This window comes from Heterocephalus glaber, unplaced genomic scaffold (assembly GCF_053883595.1).
Source record: "Heterocephalus glaber isolate CG9 unplaced genomic scaffold, H.glaber_assembly_v1.0 deba00000937, whole genome shotgun sequence".
In the NCBI taxonomy this organism is placed as follows: Eukaryota; Metazoa; Chordata; class Mammalia; order Rodentia; family Bathyergidae; genus Heterocephalus; species Heterocephalus glaber.
The window spans coordinates 479,474-503,459 of record NW_028258173.1 but is presented as its reverse complement, the minus strand read 5'-3'; the positions used below and the strand labels follow the sequence as shown (position 1 = coordinate 503,459).

Sequence of the window (23,986 nt, the reverse complement as noted above, 5' to 3'; positions counted from 1 at the left end):
CCCAGGGGTCACCAGGTGCTGGGGAGGGAGAACAGGGAACAAAGTTTTGATTTTGCAAGATGAAAAAATTGGAGAGGCCTGTTTAACAACAATGTGAATATACCTAACATCTCTGACCTATACACTTGAAAATAGTTCAGATGTTAAATTTTATGGTTTTTATCACAATCCAGAAAATAAAATGTCACTGGTTGCTAGAGAACTTTTGTGCCTTCTGGGCATCAGAAGTGTAACCATCCCCTCAAGGCAGGTTCAATTAGTTCTAGAAACAAGTCCATGAAAAGCAATCTGAGAAGACTGTCCAAAGGTAACCAGGGTATTCTTGAGACACTTTTCAAGAGAAAGAGAGCTGTCCCTGAATAACACCGCCTGAGCTGAGCTTGCTAGTAACCTTACTAACTGAGGTTCAACTTGCCAGGCTGGTCTGTTCAAGCCCTAAGCACTGAGTCACTCGACGACCCCTTAGCAAGACGTGACTCTGGCTGCCAGAAAAACACAGAACTGGCCACAGATGCAAAACCTCTGAAACATGACTCAGATTTGGAGAACTAATTCAATAACCTCAATAACAAAACAAAAGCACTTCCACGAAGATATATTATTCAGCTTTACAAAGGGAAAAAATGTTGATTTTTGCTAAAAGCCAATTAATTATATTGTGTTTAAGAGTATTTTTAATGTTTATTTTTTATTTTTTATTTTTATTTTTAAGGTTTGAATTTAAAAGATACAGGACAATTTTCTCTAAGCCTTTAACAAAAAAAGTACTTTACAAAAAATGTAAACATTTCATCTTTCTGCCTATTTCTGTCTGATGCTATTAACTGACTGATTGACAGGGTCTTGCTTTGTGGTTCAGGCTGGCTCTGAACTCACTAAGTAACCCAGGCGGGCCTCAAACTCTGTGATCCTCTTGCCTCAGCCTCCTGAATGCTGGGATTACGGGCATGCACCATCATGCCCAGGGCGTTTAGGCTGATCTTGACTGTACTCACTATGTAGCTCAGGCTGGCCTGGAACTCTCAGGGATCCTCCTGCCTCAGCCTCCCAAGTGCTGGGATTACAGGTGTGCATCACCATGCCCAGCCTATGTCTCATGCAATTTAGAAAAATACAATGTCAAGGAACAAAGAACAGGGTGAGGAAGCCAGGTGTGGTAGCTCATGCCTGTAATTCCAGCCATCAGAGAGGCTGAGGCAGGAGGATCCTGAGGACTAAGACTTGGGGCTGAGTGTGGCTCAAAGATGGAGTGTCCATGTGTGAGGCTGCTGGTTCAAGCCCCAGCACCAATACAAACCAACCAAAACCAGGCAGAAACACCCAATGGTCTCTGGGCTTTAACCGTGGAAAGAAAAGCAGAGTTTCAGCACCAAGCAGAGAGGCAGAGAAAGGGGGAGTGCGAGTCCCCCTCCCTCTCCCACAGACTCCCACAACCCAAGGAGCGGGGAGAGGCTCTCCTCAAGACTGGGCTGTCTGCAGAGCAGCTGAGGGCTGCAGGCTTGTGCTGTCATTTGGCCAGATGGCTGGACTGGGCGGACTCTCAATGTCCCTTGCCAGTTTATCATCCCTGCATCTCTAGCCCCCACTGCAGCAGCTAATGCCTGAAACCACCAAGTGGATGCAGGACAGAGGTCCTCAGCAACTGCAGGACCAGCCACATGGATCTGTCTCTAGTCCTCAAGTCCCTCTGCTCCCCACCTGGCTGCTCGCAACACAGCCCATGAACAATGGTCACCAGAGGAAGCAGAACACCTCTAAGCCCTTGGCTGAGCCAAGAGTGAGCTATGCAAGTTCTGTTTAACTCTGAAAGATGAAGAACTGTGTTTCTACATCAAGTCATGGTGGCACACGCCTAGAATCCCAGCACTCAAGAGGCTGAGGCAGGAGGATTGCCAGACTGGAGGTCAGCAGCCAGGAGGAGGCCAGCCTGGGGTACATAGTGAGTTCAAGGTCAGCCTGGACTACATAGCAAGACTGTCTCAAAAAAGAAAAGTCAAGCTTACTTTTTTTTTTTTTCCTTAGGTACAGCTCAAGCTTACTTTTTATACTACACACATTCGGGGGTTTTTTGTGGTACCAGGGATGGAACTCAGATCCTTGCGGTTTCGAGACAGTCGGCAGAATCACTGAGCTAAATCCCCGGCCCATACACATTCTTTTATACTTCTGTAACACTGGATATGACTGTCCAAATGTGTCACCCGGAGCTTTCTGTGGTGCTCTCAGATCTGTATGTGGGCCTGCGACATCACTGTGGGACCGAGACAGGCAGCCCTTCCCTAGCTGACAGAATGGGCCACACTGGGAGGGCACCACCCCAGCCAGGGACCCCCAACGACTACCCTCACATCACTCACATCAACTTCCTGCTCCTGACAGGCGGCAGTGCGCTCACCACCAAGAGGCTGACGGCCCCGCCTCCCAGTGTCCTCACTGAGGCTGGCGGTCACACTAGAGACGAGGAGGAGGACAGGAGGACAGACTGCTGCACTGGGCACTTTCCTCCTCACCCTCAGGAGAGGAGACCACTACAATTAAAAGAGGAACAAAGTCAAGCCTGCTGTTAAGATGCGAGTTGCTATAAAGAACAGCAGATGAACCCACATGAGTGACTTTCTTAAAACGTGCTATCACAGAGGACCACTTTCCACTCCGAGACACATCTGCTCCTGGGAGCTGGGAACGCAGGCCTCAAGTACACACCATTGACTCAGCACACAGCAAGCTCGGCAGCCTGCCCACCAGAGACATGAGAAGTCAGAGCTGGTGCACTGTGCGGGAACTTAGGAGATAATTCTGAATTTCTTGTAGATATTTAATTAACTAAGCAGTTGCTAACGTGCTGCTAATGATTCAACTATGACACCAATGTTCACAGCTCATCTTCCTTTTTTTTTTTTTTTGCAATACCGGAGATCGAGCTCAGCACCTTGCACTTGTGACGCAGGTGTGGTACCACTGAGCTAAATCCTCCCCCCTGCCTTTTTTTTGCCAATACTGGGTACTGAACCCAAGGCCTTCACACTGACCCAGTCCCTTTTTATTTTTTATTTTGACATAGGGTTTGGCTAAGCTGCCCATATCAGGGTCCAACTTGAAATCCTCCTAAAATGCGGAGATTAGACATGCACCACCTTGTCTGGCTCCACAGCACATCTTTAAGCTTCTGCGTCAACTTAGTGAAAAGTATCCAGAGATTTCCAAGATAAGCTGTTTTAAAATGTTTCATAAATACTTATCTGCATAAAGCAAAACTATCTTAATTCACTATGCAACCAAGACAAAAATAAACAAATCAGAAGCACGGAAAACTGACAGGAGATGACCAGAGTCACTCTGACACACTGACTTCACTAACTTACTGTATACAACAGCCCCTCTTACCTCTGGTTTTGTGCCCCAGGATTTCAGCTATCTTTGGTATCGGTCTAAAAATATTAAATGGAAGATTCCAGAAATAAATAATCCATCAGTTTTAAATTGCATGCTGATCTGAATGGTATGATGAAATCTTACACCCTCCCATCCCATGCAGGACAGAAATTCTCCAGCCAGACCTGAGTTCGATCCCTGGTACCAGAAATTCTCCAGCCAGTGTATCCACTCTGTATGTCCTACATGCCCATCAGTCACTTGATAGCAACTCAATTATCAGAGTGCTTATGTTCAAGCCACCCTTATTTTAATAATGGCCCCAGGCCAAGAGTAGCAATGCTGGCACTTTCAATATGCCAAAGAAAAGCCACAAAATGCTCCCTCTTAAAAAAAGTCAAAGCTCTCAACTTCAGGGAAGAAAAAATACACTTGTAATCTCAGCATTCTGGGAGGCTGAAGCACGAGGACTGCAAATTAGAGCCCAGCCTGGGCACCTTAATGAGACCCTGTCTCAAAATAAAAAAGCGCTAAGCATTCAGCTCAGTCCCAATGCCCTAGACTCAGTCCCTAGAAACTCAATAAAATACTATGCATGCTGAGGTTGCTAAGATCCACAGTTGGTTATCACTGTCAATCTCTTTCTGTGTCTTACAAGTGAAACTTTATCATAGACGTGTACAAACAGCAAAAAAAAATACCCTAAGTAAGATCTGGTACTCTCTGTGGTCAGCACACATCAGTGGGTCTTGGAAGATATTGCCTATTACCAAGGACTGCTGTATGCTCAGAGCTTGGCATGAGAGCCAGTCACTAATCTATGTGTTTTACACATCCTTATTCACTTTTACAACAATCTATAAGACAGGTCCTATTAGCATCCTCATTTTACACAGAAAGAAACTGAGAACCAGAGAGGTTGACAAGTTACCCAAGATCACACAGCACCTGGGTAAGTGGCTGAGCTAGAGTTTACCCCTATACAACATGGATCCAGTCTGACACCCTAGCTACTGACTTACACTTTCTTTTCTTTTTTCTTTTTGGTACCGGGGATCGAACTTGGCCCTTGGGCTTGTGAGGCAGGAAGCGGAACCACTGAGCTAAATCCCCGGCCCTGACTTATACTTTCTATTAGAAATTAAGACAAGGGCCAGGGATTTAGCTCAGTGGTTTCGCCGCCTGCTGCGCAAGCACAAGGACCCGAGTTCAATCCCCAGTACCAAAAAAAAAAAAAAAAAAAAAGAAATTAAGACAAGAGGGTCGGGGATTTAGCTCAGTGATTCCGCCGCCTGCCCTGCAAGCACAAGGACGCAGGACCCGAGTTTGATCCTCAGTACCAAAGAAGAAAAAAAAGAAATTAAGACTAGAGACCTCAGCTCAAGAAAGAAACTCCCAGATATAAAGTACCACTTACCGTTTTTATTCTAGGATCATGCCTATGATTTCACTTGAAAAACGGTTCCCCACCTAAGGAAACACTGAAATCCCTGATGTAGGGCATTAGTTGCTAAAACGAAAAGTACCAGATGTCATGATATTCCACTAGTGATTTCCTCTTACAAAGGAAAACCAGTTCTGGAATCAGAAACTTAAAGAACACAAGTGCAGGGAGAAAAGGATGTCAACTCATTTTCACAGTTTAATGTGAGATTTCTTCATTTATGACCAGAGCTTGATTTTTCCAGAAGGTAAGGTCCAGGGGATGCTGAATATGTAAGAAAACTATACAGAAAGAGAAAGTTGAACTGAAAAAACAAAATTTTTTTTTTGGTACCGGAGATCGAACTCAGAACTTGGTGCTTGTGAGGCAGGCGTGGCGCCACTGAGCTAAATCCCCGGCCCTGAACTGAAAACTTCTACCTGTAAATATTAACCTTCTCCCTGATAAATAGGAAAAGGACCACTATGACTTTTTTTTTTTTTGGTATCGGGGATTGAACTGAGGACCTTGCACTTGCGAGGCAGGCGCAGTGCCAATGAGCTAAATAAATCCCCAGCCCCAGTATGACTTTGTTTTACCCAGGGATTCCCCACTGAGTTACATCATCTGTCCTTTTTCTCTTTTTTTGTCCTGCTCTTTTTCTATTTTTTATTTTGAGATAAGGTCTCACTAAGTCACCAAGTTTCCCCAGGCTGAGCTCAAACTTGTAACCCTCCTGCCTCACCCTCCTAGAGTGCTGGGGTTACAGGTGTGCACCAACATACCCAGCTCAAAAAATACTTTTGATAATACTATTGTTCATCGGCCAAGAGTTAAGAGACCTATATGCTGCAATTAAATTCATCAACTGAGTTTTCTACAGCTTCACATCCAATACGCAAAGAGAAGAAGTGGCTGCCTTAAAAACATCTTATCCCTCCAAAGACAGGAGGTGTGCAGGCAGGTTATTCACCAACCAGTCCGACCAACTGTGCTCCCAGCACAGAGCCACCTCACAGAGCTCACAGAGATAAAGACAACAGCTCAGCCTGGGTCTACAAAGGGCCAGAACCCTGTTTACCCCTCGGAAATAGCAATCCCCCAGCAATGTTGCCGTCTTTTCCCCCGTGCAAAATAAAGTTTAGGTTCTTTGAGGGTTGGGAAGAGGAAAAGCTAGAAAATGCCCATCATTTCCTTACCTTGTTTCTCTTTTTCTTTGAGTGGATCGGTATTATAGACTCGAAATCCATTTTCCATCCCACATGCAAAGCATCCTGAAGCAGAGGGTAGAAAAGACGGGTTAGTCCAGTGGTCAGGGCAAGCAGTCTGGAGGTACAGCATCTACAAATTGCCAAGCCACACAGACACGATGCGTGCCCAGCCACAGCCACTCTCCTTACAGAGCTGTGACAAAGTGACTGCGCCCTGCAGCACTGAGCATGCACAGGAGCCGCTGCAGTTCTGAATGCTGGCTCCCCTGCTGCAGGGTCCTCCTGCTGCATCCCTGTGGACCAGCCTAGGCCTGAATACCGAATCTGGAAGGAGCTCACAAGCTGCCTCTAATGCCGATGAGCACTCCTTGTACACTTGCCTCACACTCACTGGCCCCACTTCCAGAACACACTTCTTGGGTGCCGCAGCAGGCAATGTACTAGTCCCACCCACAGCGACAGTCGACAAGTCACAGGTGAGGGAAAACAGGCACAAGGCAAGCCAAGTCTGGCCAGTGTGGGTACAGCAGGTGAGGGAAGGAGGTGGAGCTGGCAGAGGCAGAGGGCAATCCCAGACTCCTGAGACTGGGAAGGGGAGCCATGACTGCTCTTTTCTGTTCTTTTTTTGGTACCGGGGATCGAACTCGGGTCCTTGCGCTTGCGACGCAGATGGCAGAACCACTGAGCTACATCCCCGGGCCAGGACTTTTTTCTATCTCAACACCGTCTCCTAGAAGGTGTGAGTTGCTCAAACCCCTGTTATGGTCACAATCTCCAAGTCACTCATCCAGGTTGTTCCTGGTCTAAATAAAAGGGACTCAAATTTCAAGACTATGTAGCTTTGTTTCCTGCAACCTGGACTTTAGCCAGCTTAGGCATGGACCAAGACTGCGCTGACCTTTAAATGCCACGCCCAACTGCTGGTGCAAAGGAAGCTCTGGCTAGGAGAAAAACTAAACCCTCCAATTCTTCTTCACATGAAATGTTGTCAAGCCTGGTTCTGGCACAACTGGTTTGAAAGCCAATGTTAAGGCCTCTTTAATTCCATTGTCCTGGTTTTGATCTACCTCGCTGGTTGTGGAACCAGATTATTCTGTCCCATCAGCCACCTTTCCAAATAAAAAGGTAAACCTATATTTTTTGTCCAAGTCATGTACAAAATCATAGATCGAGACAGATCCATGACGGCTACTCCAGGCAACCAGAGTCCACACTGTGCAAACAACTCTTGCAGAAATTCTCAGAAATGTAATTTACCTGGGCCTGGAATTTTTTTTTTTTTGAGACAGGGTCTCTCTATGGAGTTCAGGCTGGCCTTGAACTCAAGGTGATTCCCCTGCCTCGGCCTCCCAAGTGCTGGGACTACAGGTGTGCGCCACACCCAGCTGTGGGCCTGGAAACTGAAACTCAATTAACGGGCTATGTTACCATCTCTTAAATTGTTCTGAGTTACAACATCCTCTTGATGTTACTGAAATCATACAACCCAGACAGAGGAATCAGAGCTTTCCTGCTGAAAAATACAGAAATAATGGTTAAATTTTTTTCCTTTCAGCTACCACACCTTCCTCAAGTCTTAAGTCTGTATCTACTAGTCTTCAACAGAAAATATATTTCTGATTTAAGATTTGTATAAAAACATACAAACCACCTTTATAAATCCACAAGCAAAAGAAAAACAAAACAGGTCATACCAATAGTCAGTGAACACAGAATCAGGAAAGTGCAAATAAAACAGCACAGTGAGATGGACTGCATACCAGCCAAAATGGCCAACACGATGGGAAATACCAGGTGCCAGCTGGGTGCAGGGCCACAGGAGCACGGACACTGCAGTGGGGGACAAAACGCTAAGAACACAGAGGAGAGCTGTCTGCTCTGGCGATGTCAGCTGTCCACTGTTCCCAGCATGTCTTGCAGAGATGTGAACTTCTGCTCACCAGAAGACATGCATCACAATACTCACTGAAGCTGTTACACTACGGATGCCAAAAGTGGGAACCTATGCAAGTGCTCACTGAAGGAAAAGTGGACAAATGAATGGTGATATGTCTGCAAAGGAACACTACATGTTCACGAGAAGGATCGACAACCACAACCAACAATGGGGTGGGGGGCGTCCTCAAAAACATGATGAATAAAAAAGGCAGAAATAGGTTGCCGTTACACAGAGTTCAGCTGTGGAGTACTTGTGTAGCATACACAAGGCCCTAGGTCAGGGGCAGCAAACACGGCACGTGAGCCAAGTCGCCCCTGCAGCCAACCATCAGACCTTTAGGTTTAATCCCAGCGTTGGCACTTCGCAATAAGTAACTGGGTTTTAGGTTGCAGTATGGGCTTCCAAACCACATAAAGGCTTGCCATCACTGCCCTAGGTTGGTCCTCAGCAACACCAAACAATCAGAAGCCAGAGACAGAAATAAACACTAAAGTACAGAAGGAGGCAAACTAACTGACGTTGTCAGGGGTCAGCTGGAAGAAGCATGGTTGCCTGGGCACTGTTTCTTTTTTCTTTTTTTTTCCAGTACCAGGGACTGAACTCAGGACTTTGCGCTTGTGAGGCAGGCACCGTGCCACTGAGCTACATCCCCGGCCCCCAGGTACCGTTTCTTAACCTGTGTTGTTGAGGGATGTGTTCAGTTTGGAAAATGCATCAAGCTGAACATATACACGTGCACTTTTGGGGGGGTACTGAGGATTGAAACCAAGGCCTTCACACTGAGCTGCATCACTTTTGTTTTCTGGAGACAGTCCTTCCTGCTAAGCTGCCCAGCCTAGGCTGGAACTTGCCACCCTTCTGGTACAGCTGCTCAGAGTGCTGGGACTACAGGCCTGTGCTACCACACTCAGCTACCCTTGCTTTTCTCCCAGAGAAATCCTTGGCCTAGGAGCTTCGACTACACAGCTCCTCCTGAAGCTAGCAGTGTTGGGATGTCTGACTAGCCAAGGGCAATAGAAGCAGAGAGAGGTGCCTTCCAGCTCTACACGCTCACATTCAGAAACTCCCACCCCAACTCCTGAGCATTGCAGGAGCTCAACTGGCTACTTCTGGGCTTGCCTGGAGCAGCTGCTCAAATACCTCGGGTTTCCCTCTGAATAGAAAGTCAAGCCAGGCGTAGTGGTGCACATCTGTAATCCCAGCACTTGGGAGGCTGAGGCAGAAGCACTGAGAGTTGGAGGCCAGCATGGACTACATAGTAACTTCAAGGCCAGCCTGAACTATACAGCGAGACCCTGTCTCAAAAAAGTAAAACAAACAAACAAAAAACGAAGTGGGCACATTATAGAAATCCATGTATATAGTACAAATTACCTCTGGGAAAAAATGTCTATAAAGTCTGAGCAATTTAAAATTATGGGAAAATGAGCTGGGTGCAGTTGTCCACATGTGGTCCCAGCCACTTGTGAGGCTGAGCCAGGAGGATGGCAAGTTTGAGGCCAGCCTAGGCAATTTAGCGAGACCCTGTCTCAAAATAAAATTAAAAAAAAGAAAAAGGGCTGCAAAAGAAGCTCAATGGTAGAGCCCCTCTGGGTGTTATTCCCTGTACTAAAAAGGCAAATGTCCTTTTAAACATGATTTCTAACTCTGAGTTTGCAATAAATGTTAAAAACATTGAGAGTAAAATTTAAAGTATAAGCAAAAAACAAAATGTGATACTCAACCATCTGTCATAAATTTATATTATAGGGTATTAACTATTAACAGAACTTTTAGTATGAAAGCACATTTTTTTAAGTGATGATGAAGTCTATTTGAAAAAGTAAAAGTGAAGTGTAGGAGGGCCGGGAATTTAGCTCAGTGGTGCCCCCCTCCCGCCTTGCAAACTCAAGGTCCTGAGTTTGATCCCTAGTATCGAAGGGGGTAAGAAAAAACCAAAGTGAAGTGTGGGAGACACCGGCCCAGCAAAGCACAAGGTCCTGAGTTCAATTCCTGTTGGGCCGGGGATGTAGCTCAGTGGTGCTGCTGCCTGCCTCGAAAGCACAAAGTTCTGAGTTTGATCCCTGGGTATCAACAAAACAAAACAAAACAAAACCAAACCTCATCCAATTTCTGTCCACCCCCCCCCAAAAAAAAGGTGTGGGAGAGGGGCCAGGGATTTAGCTTAGCGGTCCCGGCACCTGCCGCGCAAACACAAGGTCCCAAGTTCGATCCCCGGTACCAAAAAAACAAAACAAAACAAAACAAAACAAAACAAAGGTGTGGGAGAAGCTGGCTCTGCAGAGTGACTATGGACCAGTAAGAGGAAAAAGCTCAGTGCTTCCTCTGCCTGCCTCAAAAGTGAAAGGTCCTGAGTTCGATCCCTAGTACAAAGAAAAAAAAAAAACAAAAAAACCCGAAGGTTCAGGCAGAGCCTGTACCACCCAAGGCCCAACATCCAGCTTCCGAAGTAAGTGTACTCCTCTCGGTCCCTGCAAGGGGCCAAACCAAACCTCCGAGGCGGCCACGTGAACCACACAGTGGGCCTTCCCACGGCTGCCCCTCCCCCAGAGACCCTTCTGTAAAGCAGTCTTGCCTTCCTCCAACCTTTCCACACCTGTCTTACGACATGCACATATTCTGCCTCTTACCTTGGTTTTTCTTAGACATAGTTTAGCTCTTCCACTGCATCACTAGCACACAGTGGTGGGCTGAGGGTGTCAGATTTTGATTATATTCAAAGTAACTCTCAAAGCCCCAGAAATACTTAGCATATTTAAAACTAAATAAGTATATGCCAAATGAGAGATAGCCAAACACTGCACTACCTAGAATTGTTCATCTACTGGTCCCCAGCACTGCAAAATGAAATAACTCATTTAAGATTATCTTCACAGGGCCGGGGATTTGGCTCAGTGGCACCGTGCCTGCCACGAAAGCGCAAGGTCCTGAGCTTGGTCCCTGGTACAAAAAAACAAAAACAAAAACAAAAAACAAAGATTATCATCACAGTTGAGTGTTGCGGCGTACACCTATAGTCCCAGCAACTTGAGGTGCTGAGGCAGGAGGATCACTTAAGCCCAGGACTTCCAACCTGGAAGTCTCAACAACATTAAAATAAATACATTTTTCACAGATATGAGATCATGTAGCATTCTTAGTTTCCCTTTAAAAGCTTGTGTTGATTTCTCCTCAAAAACAAAACGTCCAAAACCAAGAGGTAAAAACTCTTGGGAGTCTGCCCTTGAATAGCAGCTGGTCACTCCTTTCTTCCCAGTGATGAAGCTGCCGGGAGCACCTGACCAGGCAGAGGAGCAGTCACTGCAAGGGCATGGGGGTGTGCGGGACGCAAGCCACAAGGACCGAGACGGTGGAAAGGAAAGCCTGAGAGCTCTTCCCCCACCAAGCAGGTCAGCGCTGTTGTTAAGAGTGGCGGGATCGACACTAAGCTGACACCCAGCACCTTCGCCGAGGTTCCTCGACCCAAAGAACCGACAACTTAAGACCTCGCGCAGGCCGGGAGTGGTGGTGCACGCCAGTAATCCCAGCACTCGGGAAACAGGAGGATCGCCGCGACTTTGAGGCCAGCTTGGGCGACATAGTGAGTTTAAAGCCAGCCTGAGCCTTAAGCAAGACCCTACCTCAAAAAAATTAAGATAATTTTTAAAAAGAAAGGAAAAGATCCCGCGCAGAATGCAGAAGCCTGCAGCTTCCCGAACCCGGTAAACCGCGCGCCGAAGACCGTCCCAGGCCAAGCAGGACCCGCCCCCGCCTCGTCTCCACAGGCCTGGACCGCTCCGGGCAGCGCCGCGCCCCGCCCCGCCCGGCAGGCCCGGCCAGGGGTCTCCAGTAGCGGGGAGAGGACGGCCTGAACGCGTCGGGGACCTCGGGAACTGAGCCGGGCCGAGGTCTGGGCCAGGGTCGGAGATCTTGAGAACAGGGCCGGTCCGAGGTCTGGACCAGGGTCGCGGGTCTCGGGGTCAGGCCCGGGCCGACCCGAGGGTCCCGGCGGTAGGGCGGGGCCGGGTCGGGCCGAGCCCAGGGTCCCAGAGGCGGGGGAGGCGGGCCAGGCAGGGCGGGGGTCTTGGGGCGAGGAGGGCGGGGGTCTTGGGGCGAGGAGGGCGGGGCCGGGGTAGGCCCGGCGCGCGCCTCACCGTGGTCCTGGTTGAAGCCGGCGTACAGCAGCCCGTTGCCGTGCGGGTTACACGGCAGGAGGTTCATGGTGCCTCCTGGAGTCCGCCGCTTCTCAGAGCTGCATCCCGCTGGAAGGGCCGGGGGATTCTCCAGTTGGGCGGCGCAGAGGCCGCCGCAGCCGGAAGCGAAAAGCGTAGGGGACTGCGTCGTGCGTGCCGACGTGTGCGCATGCGCGCACGCTGCCGAGGAGTCCGTGGAGGGCCGAGTGCATCCAACCGCGGTGTTGCAGGACCGGAGCGCCGACCTCGTCGCCGGCCGGGCCTGGTTACGCGCGGTAGAAGCGCGACGGCGCCACCTCCCGGCGGGGGCAGGAAGGCGGGATGGGGAGGCGGGGCCAGGAGCGCTACGAGATACACGTCTCTCCGAGACCACGCCCACTCACCCACGGGGCACACGCGCATCACCCCGATGCACACGTCCCTCCCTCACACCACACGTGTCCACCCACCATCCCCACTGCGACGCACAGCCCCCACAGCCCCCACGTACAGAGTCTCCGCCATCCCGCCAGGCGCACAGTCCCTTCGCCGGGCTACGCACCCTCCAACACACGCTAACAGTCCCGTGTGATCGTCTCCCGTCCGCAGCCCCACCGTCCCCCGGGACACGTTACCTCCCCGTGTTCCTTTCGGCACACTGCCCCACGGGTCGCGGCTCTCCTCCACTCACAGGGACAGGCTCCTGGGGTGACCTGGTCACAAGAGGTTTGACCCAGGCGCTCTTTCATACAGCGCATGGCCTTGAGGCGAAGGAAGCTGGCCTTTGTGTTTCCTGGCCAGCCAGTCCTCTCCACTGCCCCTCCCCACAGTCGCCTTCTGCCCCCCCTTTCCCACTGTCCCATTCCTGGTCTCTAGGAGGTCTTGGCACAGCGCCCCCAACCTCTGGCCTCTCACTCGGTCTGTCACCCCGGCCGTCTTGTCCCTAGGTTTCTGTGAGTACTATCTTTGTGGCTTCAGTATATTTTCGTCTCATTCAGAGTCCAGCTGTGGCTGTAGTGAGGGCATCTGTGTACCACAGCCACATCCTAAGGAGGCAGCTCATCACTATAGTGGCCCCCAAAAGATACATCCACCTGGAATCTGTAAGTGCAATTTTTATTTAGAAAAGGGTCAGGGGCCGGGGATTTAGCTCAGTGGTTTCGCCACGTGCTGCGCAAGCGCAAGGACCCGAGTTCGAGCCAGGGTACCAAAAAAAAAGAAAGAAAGAAAAGAAAAGAGTCTTTGCAGGGTCTGGGGATTTAGCTCAGTGGTTCTGCTGTCTGCCTTGCAAGTGGAAGGTTCTGAGTTCGATCCCTGGTACCAAAAGAAAAAAAAAAAAGAGTTTTTGCGGACAAGATCTTGAGATGAGATCACCCTGGATATAGGGTGGAGCCTAAGTCTAACAAATGTCCTTAAAAGAGGAAGGAAAGAGAAAACACATAGGGCAATCTCTGCGTGCCCACATGAAGGGAAGAGATTGGGGTCACGGAGCCAGAAGTCAAGGGACACCAAGAACTGTTGGCAACTACTACACGCTGGAAGAGATATGCAGAGTGGATTTTTCCTGAGAGCTTCCAAGCCTGAGAGAGAATAAATGTTTACGCCACACAGCCTGTGGTACAGGTGGAGTATGCCTCGCCCAAAATGCTTGGGACCAGAAGTGTTTCAGATTTTGGATTTTTTTTTTTTTTTGGAACATTTGCAGACAGATAATGATGTATCTTGGGTATGGTACCCAAATCTAACTACAGACTTCATTTAGGTTTCATATAGATCCTATACATAGAGTCTGAGGTTAATTTCACATAACATTTTGTGTCCCTGTGATTTGAGACAGGTGTGGAACTTCCCACCTGTTGTGTCGTGTCAGTGCTCAGAAAGTTGCAGATGTCGAGCACGCTGATTGGGCTTTCAGATTGAAGCTGCTCAGCCAGTCACAGCAGCTCCCAGGAACCAGCAAACCTGAGAGCCCAAATATCTCTGGGTGGAAGACAGGAAAAGAGGCTTGGAATGAGTGATGCAGTGCATCTCATCTATCCCTTCTGAAGGGCTGGGAGGACATTCTCAGCCCCAGGGTAGTTATCCAGGATCCTTTGTTTTTTGGAACTGGGGATTGAACTCATGACCTTGTGCTTTCGAGGCAGGTATGGTGCTCCTGAGCTAAATCCGCAGCCCAAGTAATTGAAGATCCTGAACTGGGGGATCACCTGGATTATCCAGAGGGGCAGATGTGGCTCCTGGGTCTATATGAGGGGAAGGTGGGAGAGCAGCACATGTAGGAGGAAGCTGTGTGAAGATGGAGGCAGAGAGGGGGATGATGTGGCCACCAGCAAGGGGTGCTTGGAGGCACCAAACACTGGAAGCAGAAGGATAGTCCCTCTCCTCGAGCCTTCAGAGGGAGCACAACTTTGCTGACACCTTGATTCGGACCCAGTGATACTGATTTTGGACTTGGAACCCCAGAACAGGGACAGAATCAATCTGTGATAATTGGTTATAGCAGCCCCACTAAACCACAACGTGCAGAGAGCTACTTTTTTTGGGGGGGGGGACAGGGAACAGGGTCTCATTGTGTAGCCCAGGCTGTCCTCAAACTCACAGCAATCCTCCTGCCTCAGCCTCCAGAGAGCTGAGATTATAGGTGTGCATCACCACACCCAGCCTTCTTCTTAAACTGCTGAAGGATGGGTATGTAGAACCATACAATATCATCATTTACTTAACTGTACATGTTATATGAACTCTGTTACAAGTGAAACACTTCACAAATAAGATGATTAGACACCTTAACAAAAAGCCACTGTCATTTGTCCTCATTTCTGAAGTGGAATCCAGAACAAGGGCAAAAACCCTGGCCCCATTCCCCGGCAGGAGCTGAAGGCTAGCCTGCCTAGTGGGGGCAGGCATTTTCTACCCCTCGGTGCACCTCCACTCACCCTGGGCCTGGGTGATGTCTCCCTGTCACCTTTTAAGAGTGCCAGGGGAAGGGCAGGAGAGCAGGTGCTGGATGGTGGGTACTGGAAGCTGGGCACCAGGAGCTGGCATATACAGCCATGCTTGGGCATCTCCTGCTGGACATCTTGTGACTGCTGGGCAAGAGAAAAGCCAGCTCCCATGTGAGCAGAGACAGGCAGCCCATCCTGCCGAATAGGACCAGTGTTCTTCCTTAGCAATTGTCAGGAGCAATTCTACATAATTTGGGGGAAAAAGTCATTTCACAATTAAATTATGATTAAGCCTAGTTTTCATGCCTACAGGCAGGCTATGGCATGCCCAGATGTAGCTCCATTTTTGCCTGTGGTCACAGCTAAAACCTCAAAGGTCCTGTGTTGTTGTGATGCTCCAGGGCAGGATTATACCAGTTGAAGACATCCCGGGGAGGGACAAATTCCTGATCAAGTAAATTCCTCATCAAACTAGGATCTTCATCAGCATAAATTCTTCATTGTCCTAGGATTATCACTGCCACCTTCTGGGTTATCTGTTAGTCCTGACATACCGAATAAAGGTGTGGCAAACTCAGGGTCTTTCATCTTTGCTGCCCAGAGCGGCATTGATCAGGCCCAAAGCTCAGCTCCTTCTCTAAGTCTCATTTCTGGTCTTTATTAATTAATTTGCCTTGTGCTGTCGTGGCTCACAGGAGACCGGGACTCACTGCAAGAGTTCTGGTAATGTCCCCTTTTCCTGTTCCCTACAAGCAATGGCAACTCCAACTTTGCTGCAGGCAGCAGATCTCAGAACCACTCCTACTTCTGAGAGCACCCAAAACAGTGGAGCATGGCTGCCTGGAACACTCCCCAGCCACTTGTCAAAGGCCTCCCTCTTGGTGCCCCCACCCCTCCTGCTGCGATGCCCCTCACTTCACAGCAGTGTGCAGTCCCCGCATTTTAGTTGGAACTTGCATTTCCCTCATTATTAATAGGTGTCAGGTAAAAGTGCTGAAGACCAAGACCTGCCAGGCCACAACAAGCCTTTATTAAGGGAATAGATCTGCCGGGCTGTCTCTGAACAAAGGAGAGAAAAAGCAATATGGCCGGGGGAGGGAGAGCCTTTTATAGAGACTGGGGTGGGGTTTGTAGGGGCTGAGGTGGGGTTGAGTGAGGGAGTGACTGGGGAATGGAGGAGCCGGTGATGTCACTAGGTGGTAGGAGGTGAGCGAGTATGAGGTTACTTTCTAGGCGGGAACAGGGGCATGCTGGGAAGAAGGGTTTGTTCTTTGGTGGGAGCAACCATCTTGGCATGGCATCACACAGGGGAGGGGGCAAGGCACCATAGGAAGAGGGCAGCTACAATACATAACAGCTGCTGAGGGGGTGGGAGACCTATCAATAAGGTTGTACGTATTTTTCCTTTTCCCTTTCCACAGTCCCTCTGAGGCCTCTGTGCCTGTATGTATGGAAAGTAGAGGGGAAAAAAAACCAATATTCAGCTCTCCAGTTCTAGACTGAGGCAAGAGACAGTAGTTGGCAGGGGCCAGGTTTTTGGGAGAGAAGAAAGGTGTATAAGAACCCTCAGACCTAGGTAAAGGGGCTGTGGATCCACGTGTTACACGTGGGAGTATTGGAGAGAGGTAAGTTAGACATCTTTTAGGCAGTAAGACAGGACTGGCCTCTGAGGAGGAACAAACATGGAGGACGATAAAGACACATTCACTGAAGGCCAGCACTGTAGGAGAGAAACTACCACACTCATGTAGGATAAATAGCAGTGATTGATACTCAAATAGGTATTGGAAGGGAAATGAATTCCTCTGTAGCTAAAGCTGGACTTGCTAATAGGGAAGATGACTTCCCTCCATTACTTTTAACAGGCCTGGGCCTGCCTGCCCCGCCCACCAAACATCTCAGGAATTTTCTTTGTCCTGCCTTCCCGCCATATGCAAATAAGATAAAACTCAGTGCTCTATGTTAACCAATGAACCCGCTCTATGTGAAATTCTGTAACCAATAAGGTTGCTGGGCCCATATGTAAATGAAGGATTGAAACCTGTAAACCTGCCCCTTCCCTAAGTGTATAACAACCCAGCTCTGGCTAAGTGTCGGGGTCAGTCTCTTTGTGGAGAAGTTCCAGACTGACCCACAGGCATTAAAAATAAACCTGTATAGGGCCAGGGATTTAGCTCAGTGGCACCGCACCTGCCTCGCAAGCGCAAGGTCCTGAGTTCGATCCCCGGTACCAAAAAAAAAAAAAAGAATAAAGCTGTACACTTTGCCTCTGAGACTCCTGGGTGTGCCTTCCATTCTCCTGGACTACCTGCGTGGAGCTGTAACACTAGAGCTGTCTGTACTGGCTGGCACTTTGCTGGATCTTCCAGAAAGGTCCCTGACCCACCCCTTACCAAAAATCTCTGCTCATTCCTTGTACGCTTGCTACATGACTTGCTTCCCCATTGGATCCCCACTTAATATGACCTAAACTACTGTACTCGCAATCTTACTAGTTGACTATAGTTTTGTCCCACCTTGAACCTGCTTCACTTCGTGGCTTTGTCCCATAAAACACCTTTGAGAAGCAGGGTGAACCAGCAACCCACTTTCGGGTACCCCTTTTGACTCTCTTAGAAGCTTTTTTTCTCAATAAATTTTTCCTACTTTTAACCTCCATTGTTCCTGGAATTCATTCTTCAATTTTAGAGAACACGAACTCCGCATTTCGTTACCTAGCACATTTGGGAGTTACATCTATTCCCTACATCAGCAAGACACTGAAGAGCCCAACTCCACCCTGAAGGAGGACTGGGGAAAAGGGGACCTTGAGCCGGGGTCTCAGCCTCTGCCCAGTGAACCCCGACCCTCACCGTGGCAGGGGACAGCACGGGAACGCAGCACTGGGGAGTCACCAGCCTGCAGGAAGCTGCCAGAGGGTCCCCTAGCTCCCAGCTGTTGACCAGCATCCCCCAGCTGCCCAGCAGAATGTGAGCACACCAGTGATTTCCCCTTCGGAGACTGCTCAGCTGCCTGATGCTTTTGTTGCCAACACTTCCCCAGCCAGGGTGTTGAGATGCACCCCAAGAGCAGAAACAAGGCAGGGAGCGAACAGAGTGAGGCCAGGCCTGAGCAGCCCCCACTCCCAGAATCCACAAATTGAAACTTAATTGCCAGAGTGGTGGTGTTTGGAGGTAGCCCTAGGGAGAGATGAAGGGGTGTGGCTGAGACAGAAGAGAAGGCTCCCTACCAGGCACTTGCATTTCTCTTTCTTCCATCTTTGACAGCGGTGACTGCCCTAAATGTCTCCTGGCTACTTGGAAACTTTTGCTTTGTTTGCCTGCAGCAAGTTTTGGTCAAGGGTCCAGTGCAGATGGCTCTGCCCCAACCCTCTCTGGCTGGCTCCACCCTTCTGAGGCTGCTTTAGGTTTTAGATGTCCCCACTCCCCTTTTTGTGACTAAGCAGAAAGTCTGGAGTTGGCTGGCAGGATGTTGTGCTTAAGCGTAAGGCCATTTTTATTTTATGTATTTATTGGTCTATATAAGCAGCCTTCTCCTCACCCTATTGGAGGAGTTCGAGTCCTGCACCATAAAACCCAACAAAGCCTCGTTTGGTGGTTTTATTTTGCTGTTCATAATTTCTCTCCTGAGTAGAACAGGCTGAGCTGGTGACTAAAGGCTGCTGGCACTGAGAGTGGCCAGCTGGGGCTGTGTGACAACGTCACCTCGAATGGACTAAGAAACACCCAGCAGGGGCAGGGAAGGTAGCTCAGTGGTGTTGCGCCTGCCTGGCAAGCACAAGGACCTGAGTTTGATCTCCAGTGCCACACACACACACACACACACACACACACACACACACACACAGGAACACCTAGCAGATTAGGGGACCCCAGTTCTGGGTGTGTCTGCGGGCGACTGACCGGTGGACCAGCACCCTGAGGGGAGAAGACCCAGCCGGTGTGGGTGGCACCAACAGGCCTGCAGCCTGGATGGACGCAAAGGAGAAAGAAGGAAAACGTGAAGCGCTGCAGTTTTCCTGAGTGGGCACGCCCTTGGCTGCTGTCTCCTTGCCCACTGGCCTCCAGGCCTCCATTGTCTCCAGCTTTCTGACACAGGCTCATTCCGGTGAACCTCCAGGGAGCTTCCGAGCCTTCAGCCTTGGACCAGTGCTGCGTCCTTGGCCCCCTTGTTCTGCAGCTTCCACCTGCTTGGGCTGAGCAGCGCCTGACTTCTCTGTGTGTGGACGCCACTGTGGACCCCCACCTCTGGCTCTGTGAGCCCACCTAATACATCCACTTGGGTAAAATATTAGACATATATTTTCTTTTTTTTAATATGAAAATTTATTATTAATGTCTTCTCTCAGAATTTATGATCTCAGTCTTTCTTTCTTGCCTTTGTAGAGAATCAAAAGAGAGACATGGCCTGCTTTAACAATCTTTTTTTTTCTTTGTACCAGGGTTGGAACTCGGGACCTTGTGCTTGTGAGGCAGGCACTGGAACCACTGAGCTAAATCCCCGGCCCTACTTTAACAATCTTAAAGCGGACTCCAGGAATATCACCATCAGCATGACCTTTCTGACCAAATCTGGTGACCAGAACTTCATTGTTTTCCTCCATAAAGTTCAAGCACCCGTCATTAGGAACAAAGCTGTGATTTTCTTGCTGTCCTCGATCAGCTGGACCCTGACACGCTTCCTGATGACAGAATTTGGCTGTGTGGCTCCAACCTACCTTTCCCAGCACAGTTCCCTTTGCATGCGAAGCTCCTCCTTCACGAGCTGGCCTTCAGGCTATGGCCAGACGGGCCTTCTTGTGTAGCTCCTTGCACCACTTCCAGTCCCATCAGTGACTGCAGAGCTTCCTGGCAGGATGAAGGCTGTGGCCTTTGCCCATCCTGATGGGGCCATGGGCCCAGATGAAAGCTAGACGTCGTTTCCCGTTCACTCTGTTCCTGCAGAGAGCCCCAACTAATACAGGCTGGCAGCCAGAGAACACAGAGAGCTGCTGGCAGCTGCCTGTCCAGCCACCAAAAGAGCAGCAAGGAGGGCTGCTAACACAATTGCTGAGGGCTGCTGGCATTCAGCCTCAGAGCTGCTAATGCCCAGGGAGCTGCACTTTGCCTGTTCGTGATTTCTGTCTGAATTGAGTGAAAGAATCCTTGGTAGGTTGATAACAGAGCCCTCAGATCAATGATTTTATTTAAAAAAAAAATTTGTCAGAACTCTGGCTCCCTCCATTGCTTTTCTTTTTTCTTTTCTTTTCTTTTTTTGGTACTGGGGAACGAACTTGGGTCCTTGCACTTGTGCAGCAAGCGGTGAAACCACTGAGCTAAACCCCCGGCCCCTCCATTGCTTTTCCAGCCCTTCCAGGGACAGACAGCTTTCCAGGCACCACCCTGGAATCAGAGCAGACACCAACTCTGCCGTTGCTTTGCTCTTGGCCTTGCCAGCCTACAGCACAAATCCCTTTTCCTTGTCAGTGATGGTCTCTGGTATTTGGTTACAGTGGCTGGAGTGGACTCAGGATCCCTGCCCTGCCCTCCGAGTAGGGACAGAGAGAAAGTCCCACCCCAGGATGACTGTGGGAGTCTTCTCACCCTCCAGTCTTCCCTGGGTGAAAGACTTATTTTAGGTCTCCCAACTCAAGAAGACTTATTCCTGCTTCTCGAATCCATGTTCAATTTGATGAAGCTGCTCTTCAGCACAGGAAGCCCCAGCCTTTCAGTCTTTGCAAAAACAAATATTATCAAGCCTATAACTGACTTTTTTCCCCCTAGATTCCGTATTTTGTCTAAGCAATTTCTCATCAAAGTTGTAAGCTGTCTATCTTAGAGCTTTCTCTCATGGCAGTAATTCCCATAGGGCAGTTGAAGACATTCGTACATAATATATTCTGAATCTCAGTGTCTGGAGAGGCCCGTGGATGTCTGGGAATAAGGTGGCTCATGTTCCTATCTTTCCTATTTGGGAGGGATTTTGCCAGCTGTGAGAGCTGTGGAGTAGAATGACAAATGACAAAGTTTTCTGTAGGGTTTGACTTGCATTTCAGTTGTATTTCCTGTGCTGTGTATTCACCACCAGTATGTCCCGATATGCTTCTAAATATGTTCCGTATTAGGGTCTGTTTTTCTTTCACAGAAATGCCACTTTGACTCGCTATTGGACGTCCTCTGCGAAGTATAACTTATGACCTTGTCATATTAGTTTCCCAGTTCTGCCATTAATGCACAAGTTTTAAACTTTTTTTGGTACCAGGGATCGAACTCAGGTCCTTGCACTTGTGAGGCAGGTGGTGGAACCACTGGGCTAAATCCCCGGCCCAGAAGTTTTAAACTTTTAGGCCTTCAAGCCTTAAGAATTCGCATAGCCCCTTCTTTTGTTCCTATTTACCCAGAAATGGGCAGATCCACAACTCCTCCCAAGGAATGATACAGTGATACTTTCTATAATCGCAGTGTAAGCCACCACTATATATATATATACATATATATATATATATGTATATATAATGTGTATCTATCTGTCTGTCATCTATCTACAGATAGATATATCCTGTTAGCTTTACTAGTCACAATATGCATTCTGTTATATCCTGTCTGTTAGCCTGGAAAACATATCTGGTTAGCCTCAACATTCACGATATGCATTCTGTTGTGTGTCACGCTATGTGAATGTCCTGTTCCTAAAGAAAGCCCCACCCCAAGCCCACCCCAACTGAAACTACTGCATAAAACTCCCTCATTTTTTATTTCAGGGCAAAGGTCTTTACAGAGCACTAGGCCCACTGGCCAGCCAGTCAATAAAGCTTTCCTCCATCTCTTTTTTTTTGTTTTTTTATTTTTTGGTACCGGGGATTGAACTCAGGTCCTTGTGCTTGTGCAGCAGGTGGCAAAACCACTGAGCTAAATCCCCGGCCCCTCCTCCATCTCTTTTAAGTGAGTTTGTCTTTCTCAGTCCAGATTTCCTACAGCACCATGACAATAGCCACAGACTGGGTAGCTTAAAATAACAGATATCTGGGTGGCTGAAGTGGCACATACTTGTAATCCCAGCTACGTGGGAGGCTGAGGCAGGAGAATTGCAAGTTTAAGACCAACCTGGGCAATTTAGGGAGGCCTTGCCTTAAAATAAAAAGGATGAGGGGCCAGGGATTTAGCTCAGTGGTTCCACTGCTTGTCTTGCAACCACAAGGTCCAGAGTTTGATCCCTGGTACCAAAAAAAAAAAAGACGGGGAGTATAGCTCACTGATAGATCACTTGCCTACCACGTGTGAGCCCTTGGGCTGAATCCCCACTACAAAAATAAAAACAAACAAAAACCTCAACAACAGCAACAAAACCCCAGATATCTATTCTCTCACAGTTCTGGGAGCCTTGAATTCGCAATCATGTGTGAGTGGGCTGGGCTCCCTCAAGCAGGTCTTGGGGAGACCCTTCCTGCCTCAGCTACCAGTGGCTTCCCGTGTTGGAGGACCAAGGCCTGTGGACAGCCCGTGTGCCTTCTACACACTAGGCCTCCAAAGGCTCCGGGCCAGGGGCTTGGGAACTGTGTTCTACTCCTAGGACATGAGTGGAAGTCTTCAATCAAAACTCGGAAAAGGAGCAGAGGGGAAATACTGCGCTGTACCTGTGTGGATTGGTCTCATGAGAGTCTGTTCTGCACGGCCCACTGCCCTCCACGCAGGCCCGAGTGGTGGGGAAGAGCCTCTGCTGGGACCCTTCACTCACCCTCTTACGCCTCCCTGGAAGGAGCAGCCCTGGCCAGGCCAGCACCAGGCTGAGCTCTTGTGTCTCCATCAGTGCATAGCAGAGGAGGCTGTGAAGGCGCTGGGAAAATGTCCACACGGGCCACCCCCTGAGAATTGTCCCCTCAGCCCACCCTCACACCCCTGTGGGCATCTGTCCCCCAATCATGCCCAGGCGGTGGGACATCCCCAGCTCCAGGCCATTTGTGGGCGGGGGTTGGCGTGCTCCATGCTGCTTCCTGAGGTTGCTGCTCTGTGCTGGGGCCCTGCTGTGGCTCAGATCTGAAATGTCCCCCAAGCCTCATGCTCAGAGGTGACTGGATCACGGGGTACTACATGCACCCGTGGACTCTCCATGGAAGAGTTCAGTACCTGAATGTGCTGGGAGGAGGTGGGGCCGGGTTGGAGGTCGGTCACTAAGCCTGTGACCCAGAAGGATGTGTTCTTGTTCCTCCTCTGCCTCCTCACTTCTCGAGCTTCCTGGGTGCCCTGGGCAGAACAGCTTCCCTCCCTCCCTCAGGCCCTGCCTCCCTGCCATTTCTGCCTCCGAGCCAGCACACCATGGTTTGAACCACAAGCCTCCTTTAGGTTGTGGGTGTTGGGTATTTTGTCCCATACTTGGGAAAGTGACTGATACAGGCCCCTTACATTGCTAAAACCTTGTAAGTCCTTAACAGGAGCTGAGGACCTCTGAGCATTTTCTCACATCACATTTTTTGACTCACTCTCTCTGCGTGGAACCCCCCACTGAAGCCCAGCTGCCCCAGAGAGGTGCCGGGCCATGGGACCAACCAGGGGACACCCAGCCTGCGGCCTCTGCCAAGCCATCATGCCTCGGGCATGTGACTGGTGAGGGACTTTGTCCTTGGGACAGTCGGGGCAGTCTGTGCCCCGAGAGCAGCAGGAGGGGTGCAGGGGCCCTGGGGCCTCACAGACAGGCACAGGTGCGGTGCTGCTTCACCTCTGGCTTCCTTTTCTGGAAGATCAATCTTCCCCAGCATGTCAAAAACTAAGCCTGTGGTCAGCTCGTGAATGACCATGAACTGGCTGCCCACACCAGGCAGTGGGGTCAATGGAGCCAATGAAGAGAAGGCTAAGGAAAGCTGGGTGTGCTGCCGCACACCTATAATCCCCAGCACCTGGAGGCTGAGGCAGGAGGATCGCCGCAAGTTCGAGGTCACACTGGGGTACATAGTGAGTTCAAGGCCAGCCTGC

General features: G+C 49.5%; 1 protein-coding gene and 1 pseudogene across 2 annotated transcripts in view; both read right to left on the bottom strand.

Moving 5' to 3' along the window:
• The window catches only part of Wdr45b (WD repeat domain 45B), a 29,543-nt gene extending 17,256 nt beyond the window's left edge, over nucleotides 1-12,287 (bottom strand). The window contains exons 1-2 of one of the 2 annotated variants that reach the window (XM_004861044.4): nucleotides 12,079-12,287; nucleotides 5,995-6,069 (exon numbers count right to left, since the gene is read on the bottom strand). In XM_004861044.4, coding sequence (XP_004861101.1) covers nucleotides 5,995-6,069; nucleotides 12,079-12,145 — 142 coding nt within the window. In that variant the 5' untranslated portion in view covers nucleotides 12,146-12,287. Of the gene's footprint in view, nucleotides 1-2,357; nucleotides 2,529-5,994; nucleotides 6,070-12,078 lie in introns of those variants that run through there. The other variant, XM_087208251.1, reaches the window with a different exon arrangement.
• A 449-nt stretch (nucleotides 12,288-12,736) lies between these two features.
• On the bottom strand, nucleotides 12,737-23,949 carry LOC147828724 (small ribosomal subunit protein uS12 pseudogene; annotated as a pseudogene).
• Nucleotides 23,950-23,986: the final 37 nt, after the last annotated feature.